This window comes from Trachemys scripta, chromosome 9 (assembly GCF_013100865.1).
Source record: "Trachemys scripta elegans isolate TJP31775 chromosome 9, CAS_Tse_1.0, whole genome shotgun sequence".
NCBI lineage: Eukaryota > Metazoa > Chordata > Testudines > Emydidae > Trachemys > Trachemys scripta.
Genome location: NC_048306.1, coordinates 23340506 through 23348639, shown reverse-complemented (window position 1 = coordinate 23348639; position 8134 = coordinate 23340506). Strand labels below are relative to the sequence as shown.

The following is an 8134-nucleotide window of genomic DNA, read 5'->3' as shown; positions in this document are numbered from 1 at the left end:
ATATTCTTCACAGACACCTTGGTAAAAGCACTTCAACCATAATCTAGAAGGGTGAGATAGGGAGTTTAGACTCCATAGCCCTTTCAGTACCTGGGCTCTCCGTTGAATCTGCCAAGATTCCCAATTGCAGTGGTAGACTCTGTGGTGCGGACGTCTATCCATTGGGAGCTTTACTGAGATCACCAGCTCATTTCACACAGGCCAGTAAAAAGCTGTTGAAAGGCAATGCCTTTGACTCACTACTAACCTGTGTCAGAGTCAAATAGGCAATTTAGTGGTTGTAGGTATGAAAGGCCTCATAAACTGAAATACGCGATGAACTTTTGAACAAAAATTAATATTTTTTGTGTGTGGAGAATAGAAAAACCTGGCAGAGTAGAAAAATTGAGAAATCCTCTTAAACAATTTCCTTGTACAAAGTCCTGTGCTGAGACCTAGAAGTTTTATTTGCATGTGTTTAATCTTGAGAGCACATATTAAACTGTGTGCGACTATAGATAAGAGTCAGTTTCATCAGTTCCTTAATTCTTATAAATTACCTCACTGGAGACACTTTTGCTTGATCAGAGATTGCAAGGTAAATTTTCATTTGTTTTTTGTTGCAGCTACGAATAATCTTTATGACCAAAGGAACTGTATTTGTTTTATTCTCGGTGTATTTTGCATACACCTAGCTTGTGTTCTCATTTGATCATTTTAAATGTTATTGAGAAGCACTATTCTCTGTGGTGAAGGAATAAACACTACACTAAGCAGTTCAGAATAATCAATTGTCTTGATTTAAGATTACTTTTTGAGTGACAAACGTAATATACTGGATGTGCCTACCATTCAAATAGCAGGCAAAGTCCCTGGGTCACAAATCCAAAATTGTAAAAGTTACGAATCAGTCTTGAATAAATTAATAAATCAAAAGTATTAAATGAATTTAGTTTGTTAATTTTCTCCATAAAATAAACTGCCACCCCAAAGTATAGATAGTAGTAATTAGGTCTTCTTTCTCCTAAGTTTAAAGGCTCTATATCCCATTACCCAGTCTGTGGAGTTGCTCCTGATTGTGATTGTAATTTAATACAAATAAATTTAATATCCAATTTTCTGGATTCAGAACCCAGGGAGCTCCATTAACTGTCAGTTCAGTGGCTTAGCTCCCTGTCACAATTGGCTGGACACTGGATATGTCTGTCTTTGCAGAGTTTCTTTGGGAAGATGCTCTTGCTTTCTGAGAGCAGCTGCCCCTTTTATAATGACAATTCTCAGCCCAGGCATGCCTGAAAGGAGGAGAGATGGACTGCAGTGCGTGGCTCTGGGCTGCATTCTTTCGCCGGCACACACACAACAGGGACTTGAGCTCAGAGCGGAAGCTCTCATTGAGCCAGCAGTAAATGAAGGGGTTGTAGCAGGTGCTACTCATGGCAAACCAGTGGAAAGCAAAGTACAGAGCATTGTTGCTGTTGATGGCCCTGCTGGAGATGAGCACCAGGTAGCAGTTCAGTGGGAACCAGCAGACAGCAAAAACCACCACCACCACCATTAACATCTTCAGTGTCATCTTCTTCTTCCTCTGATGGGCAAAGTATTGCTCCATGGTGACGTCTCCAATGGCATTCCTCAGCCAGAGCTTCTTGGCTACCATTGTGTAGGTGATGGAGATCACAAGCAAGGGCAGGACATACAAGAGTACAAAAGTAGTCAAATCCAGGTACTTCCAGAAGAGATCAGCAGGAGGAGGGAAGCTGGGGAGACAGACCATTCGTATAGTTCTGTTCCTGGAGCACAAAAGGAGAAAACCCGTCAATTCCACAATCATAAGCATGTAGTACAAAGGGGATAGGCCCCTTATAAAATACTTATAAGATAGCTGGGCACATATGGTAAACAGATAGAGGAATTCATTCAGACACATGGATTAGTGCCTCTTTAAGTCAACAACTTCAACTCAAATTTGGCCCAAAATGTAGATTTTTATTTACTTAAAAAAAAAAAAAAAAAAACTTTTATTAAAGCTTCACGGAAAAACAAAAACCCTATTCCTATGTACATCTGTCAATTCTAATGGAAATAGTTAAAATGAACCTCCCTCTGCAGGTGTCTGCTGCACTGAGAAAATGAAGATCGAACTGACTAGTAAAGATAAAAGTGACTCCTTTGATTTTCATTGAACATTGGAGAGAAACTCAAAGTGGAAACATGCTGCTTGAACTAAAAGTTTTTCCAGTTGTCAATTTTCAGCTAATTTTTACTAACAGGAAAAAAATAAACATGTGTGTTTATAATTAATGGCTGTTAAATTGAGGGAGTTCCTTAAAAAAACACCCTGTTTATACATCTTACCCAATATAAAATCTTGCTAGATTCTGGTAGATGGCATGAGGCAGAGAGAAGCAGCTGGCCATAACCCAGATTATAATGATGCAAATTCCTCCTTTAGCAATTGACATCCGGGGTTTCAAAGGGTGCATTATAACCTAAGGACAAATATTTCAGAGCATGTTAAATCTTCTCCTAGCAGGCTTTAAAAAGACTCCATTTGAACCCTTCTGAACTGATAACAACAGGACTAACTGTTCAAAAACATAGATTAATTCTAAAAAGCGATGTACCACATCAGCAACCGGACACGTCCCTCCCACCCCCATTGCTGAATTTAGAAGCAGCTAGCAAACATGTTCACAAAGACAACAAAGTCAGCACCAATTACTATGGGAACAGATCAGGCTTTAGCTGTAAGTGATGGTAATGTAACTTGGTCATGTAACAATGATGCCCACATTGGCATTCAGTTGATGTAAAAGAGATTTTTGCAGATTTGATGACCGTGGGGACCAATTTTAGGGTCTGGCCCACTGAACCCTACCTTATTTACATCAGAGCTGTGTTTTGCCCCAGACTGCATTGGCGATGGTTTGGCACAAATCGGGGAATGGGGGGGGAGGAACAGCTGCTTTATTTTCCACCCTCCTGCTCGTTGCTTTTGCTGCTGAAGGAAGCTCACAAGAATTATGGTCTAAAAGTCACCCTGACTGCTACTCTTTCAAATGCTATTATAGCTTTGCATTGTGTAGAGACCTGGAAAGCAAAACGGACGCAAGCCTTCCACCGCTGAGGCGGCCTGATCTTGTGGACTGAGCGCAGGGTTGTAAATAATCCCAGCTCTGACACTGATTCCATCTGGTCCCTAGAGCAAGTCACTTCGCTTCTCTGGGCCTCATTTTTCCCCATCTGTACAGAAGGGATGGCGATACCTGTTTCACAGGGCTTTGGAGAAGGATATTTAGGGTGTACAGTGCCTGGAAATGTAAAGTTCTATATAAATACAAATTACTGGAACAATAGCTTGCAACGTGGAGAAACACACTCGGTGCCACCCACAAACACAGCTTCAGAGACCAGCAGTGATGACCTTTGAGCAACACAATGCATAGATTATTATACTGACCACTGACAATGAAAAACGCCTATTTAAATCATCCCAACCGTCTCTTTGCTAATGAAGGTTTCTTCCCTCCACTATTTTCTTGAGTGCTTTTTCCAATTATCAAAGTCCCAAGTGATAATAGGGCTCCTATCACTTCTTTTGAGCATCTGCTCCACACTCTGATACATCCCAGGATTAGAAAATAAATCCATTTCAGGAAATGACTTTTCCTTGCTCAGTTGCATCCCCTTACTCCTTTTGTTAAACAATTTCACTCCTGAGCTATTTAAATCCTGCCAATATTAGAGGAAGTTCTCATGTTCTCCCTTCGTTAAAATAATATTTATGAATTGCTAGCAAAGCTCGGCAGTAAGACTAAGACTCTGGTTCTTATTTCCCCAACCATTTGCAATCTTTGATCGTGCAATATGTAAAATATGGTATTTCAAAACATCTTTCTTGTGAAACGCAATGCTTTTCTCTTGAGTGTTATAGTGCTGGAACTTCTGGTGACCGAATGGGGAAATTTATTGAACATTAGCAGTTTAAAAAAAAAAACCCATTTTCCAGCAAGTACTTTCATTTTCTCACAGCAGCTGGCATACACGACTGACAATCTGAGCACTTAGCGGGATCCGTCATTCTTTTGGAGCTTCGTCTAACTGTAACATTTGTCGAGTGAAATTTCTTTTCAATAGTAGCTGTTAATATTAATTCCAACTGCGCTAGAAACAATGGCAACCCACACCTGAGTGCACTCTTATGCAATTTCATATCCTAATGCACAATATTTAGGGTCAGAAACAATAGTCTGGATTCAGTCAAATGCTAAATTATATTATCATCCAGGGAAAGGAGTAGGTTTGAACTGATGTTGTCTGATGCAACAAAACTGTAGAGGTTTTTTTCCTTTCAGTATTTGCAGGGAACAACTTTGTAGGGGAAAAAATGGGTCCAACTTCAGCTGAATGTACAGGAAAATTCTATGCATCCGATGAAGTGGGTTGTAGCCCGTGAAAACTTATGCTCAAATAAATTTGTTAGTTTCTGAGGTGCCACAAGTACTCCTGTTCTTTTTCCTTTGTACAGGAAAATGGTACAGTCCTGCATGTTACCAACTCCACGCACCCAAAAATCATGAGTTGGGCCACAAAACGTCATGAGTGGCTTAAAGACCATGCAAAATTTTTTTTATTTTATTATTATTTTTATTTGCTTTCTGGGTTTTCATCCTTCAGGTCACCCTTGGGTCATGTTTTCAAGCTTTTCTCCACAACCTTAATGCCTAGAACTTTTTTTTTTTAGCTAAAAGCTGACATGCTCATGAAATCACAGGGTGCCAGGTGCTGGGCTTTAACAGGTTGAATACTGATTGTTTTCTCTAAAGTATCCCTACATTTGCTAGCATTTAAATTCAGGTGCATACCTGGTGTCGATCCAGTGCAATGGCTGCAAGGGTAAGCACAGAAACATGGACAGAACAGTACTGGACAAACCGGCTTATGTGACACATCAGCTTTCCGAAGACCCAGGTACTGCTTACGAATCGCACCTGAAGAACAAACAATATTTGAACACACAGGCCATGTCAAATGTAGATTAAAACAACTGGCATCATCAGTAAAATCAGATGGTGGATGCAAAATGAGGATAATAAACCTTGCCTTGCAGGGTTAGTGTGAGAATTAAATAGTTAATATATTTATAAGTGTTTTGTTGATGTACCAGACCCATTTCTGCAGAAAGGTAAGCTTAGGGCACAAGGGGAATAGAAGGAGAGTGTAGAAATAGCAAACAAACAAATCTGTCGCAGCCCTGTGTGAGCAGGAGTCGTGCTGTTGATACATGTGTGAAGTCACTGGAGTTATACTATTGTAATCAAGAAGAGAACTGGGCCCTCTGAGTTGAGAAAGCAGATAACACTATAACACTGATTACCTTCCTCATTGATTTTAACATTGCACTGCTTATTGTGGATTATTTTATGCAGCATGTGGATGCTTTGTCTAATCACACTGACGTCAGTGGGAAGTGGATGTTTTGAAAATGATCTCCTCATGGCATCACAAACTGTCACGGAAAGTAGTGCATGAAGCCTCCTATTATTCCCAATGAGGTTTTGTTTGTTGGTGTTTGAGCAACAACTGTGCCATTCACACTATAACAATCCTATGCTGCTTCAAGCCTGGTACAAAGTCAATGCAAGGATTTTTTTGTGGGGGAGGGTAATTGTAATTATTACTTGTTTCCAGCAATGCCCCAAATGTGCTAGGTGCTGTACAAACATGAAAGAAAAGGCACCATTCTTCCCCTTCAGAGTTTACACTTTCATCCTAGTTGTCCTACTTTTTTTTAAAGTTCAAACTGAACATTGCGGAAGTTTTTTTGATAGTGAGATTACTAGACTGTGAAAGTTTCACAGGGGAAATGGGGGAAGCTTTATTATCTGCTATATTTAAAGAAGACTAGACAAAGCCTTCCAGAATATACAGAAGGGAAAATTATTCATTAGCATGCAGTGGACTAGATGGGACTTTAACTCTTCCCTCTCATTCTATTCCTTTCTTTCCACATCTCATTATGAAGACAAAGGCAATCTAATCCCAGAGCTAATCAATCCAATCACGACAAACCCAGGAGTTCAGGGGTCATATTCCCCCAGCATGGGAAGCCTACACGGTCTGTGTAAAGTGGCCAGGACTCAGCACAAACCCAGCCTTCCCCTTTGAAATCAACCTGTTTCTTAGGGACCTTAACAAGGACAGACACTGCTTATTCAGTTTCCATAGAAAACTGAGTGTACTTCACAGGGCAAAGCCTTCCCCTCTTCTTCATCCTCAGATGAACATCCGTGTCTCCCCCTGAATCCTGCAAGAAAGTCAGGTTCACACTCCACAGCTTTATCCACTCCGCTCGGGATGCATGAACTGCCAAGCCCTGCTCGCTCCAGCAGGAAAGAGGGAGAGAGAGAGAGAGAGAGAGAGAGACTGACTGTGTAGCAGGACGAGGTGGACAGATTCCTGTGTGGCCCAGGGAGAGGGAAGAGATGGAGGAGCTAAACGTGGTCCCTACGTACTTGAGCACTGAGCAGGCAACGCAGGGATACTTATTTTATTTCCTTGACAATACAGAAAGTGAGGGAGATCCGAAAGAAAAAGAAGCAGGCTCTGTTCAGGCACTGATTGCATACCCCCCATCCCCGACACACACACACACACACACAATCACAAACCCAATCCACACACCCCTCCCAGAGCCCGGACACACAATCTCTCTCTCACACACACACACACGCATGCATTTTGCAAACCTGACAGTAAAGGATATGGGGCAGGACTAGGACTCGCTTTCCAAGTTAACTCTCCGAAGTTACCGTCCGACCACCTCGCTATAAACCTCTCGGTGGCTCTCTCCCGTCGCAGCGCTGCTGCCCGCTCGGGCCGGCCCATAGCACGCAGAGCGGGCAGCGTGTTCCCGGGAAGGTGCAGACGGGGCGGCAGCGGCCAAGGCAGAGAGTTGCTCCCCCAGGCAGTGAGACCCGGGGAGCTGGGGCGGGCGCCGCGCTGCTTACCAGGGTGAACGGCGTGTTCAGGAGGGTGATCATGATGTCCGCGATGGCCAGGTTGACGATGAAGAGGCTGGTAGCCGAATGCATCCTCTTGTTCTTGATCACCACGTGGCAGACCAGGATATTGCCGAAGAGCGAGATGCCGATGATCACCGAATAGGCCACGATGAGCAGCGCCTTCACCGTCCGGCTCTGGGACTCCCCTTCGTACCGGGTGCCCCTGTCAAAGTCCCCCATGTCGTCCAGGTCCAAGTCGCCGTGGAAGAAGGAGGATCGGTTGGGGAAGCCGTAGAGGGCAGAGAAGAAGTCGGAGCCATTGCGGTCCTGGGCCCGGCGGTAGGGCTTGGAGATGTACTGCAAGGGGAACCACACGTGGCTGCTCATGGCTTCGAAGCAGTGGCGAAGTTCCCGGGGAGTGGAGCGATTCCCCTCCGGCCCCCTCCTCCGCTAGGCAGGGCAGCTCGGAATTGGGAGCCGGGGCGAGAACCCGGCTTGCATGCTGGGGCTGGTTTAACCGCGGCAAGCAAGGCCAAGTCTCAAGTCACTTCGGCTCCTGGCTTTGGGGCTCCGGGTTTCTCCCTCCAGCTTGATTGATTCGCTCCTTTGGGGGCTTTTCTGCTTCTTTCCCACAAACTACCCCGGCAACTTGCTCCCTTGCTTTTTCACATAGTCCTTTAGCCTGTCACATTTCAGTCTCCCAAACTGCTTCTTGCATGCAACGTCTGCCCTGGAGAAGGACCCGACCTCGTCCGATCCCAGGGGCCAGTACAGCCCTTCCCGCTTCTGTCAGTCCTTGCAAGCATCCCTCCGCTCCGCACTGGAGGCGGCGGGCATTGACTGGCTGAGTGGTCCCCGCTTTCCCGGTTATATGCAGCCGGCGGGATGACATGCTGCATGTGCGGTAGCCAATAGGGTCTCTCGCTCTCTCCCTCTCCCGACTTGCCCCGGAGACGGCCGCGGGGGAGCGCGATAACTGTAGCGTTGCAAAGTGGCTGGAGCGGGTGTTTTTAATCCCCTCCCTCTCTCCCCCCGCCCCGCCCCTCGCTACACACCGCGGCGAGAGGGGAAGCTGCTCGCCTGGCTAAGCCCCGTGCTTTCGCAGACCCAAAGAAGCGCTCTGTCTCCGGGTAGCCTCCAGGTTAATCCCT

General features: G+C 44.7%; 1 protein-coding gene across 1 annotated transcript; it reads right to left on the bottom strand.

Annotated features, from left to right (window-relative positions):
* Positions 1-405: 405 nt before the first annotated feature.
* Positions 406-7866, bottom strand: LOC117883345 (probable G-protein coupled receptor 83). Its single transcript, XM_034782585.1, has 4 exons — positions 6990-7866; positions 4845-4970; positions 2335-2468; positions 406-1769 (listed from the first exon to the last, which is right to left on the bottom strand). Exons 1-4 carry the CDS (start codon positions 7368-7370, stop codon positions 1145-1147), a joined length of 1266 nt encoding a protein of 421 aa, XP_034638476.1. The 5' UTR covers positions 7371-7866; the 3' UTR covers positions 406-1144.
* Positions 7867-8134: the final 268 nt, after the last annotated feature.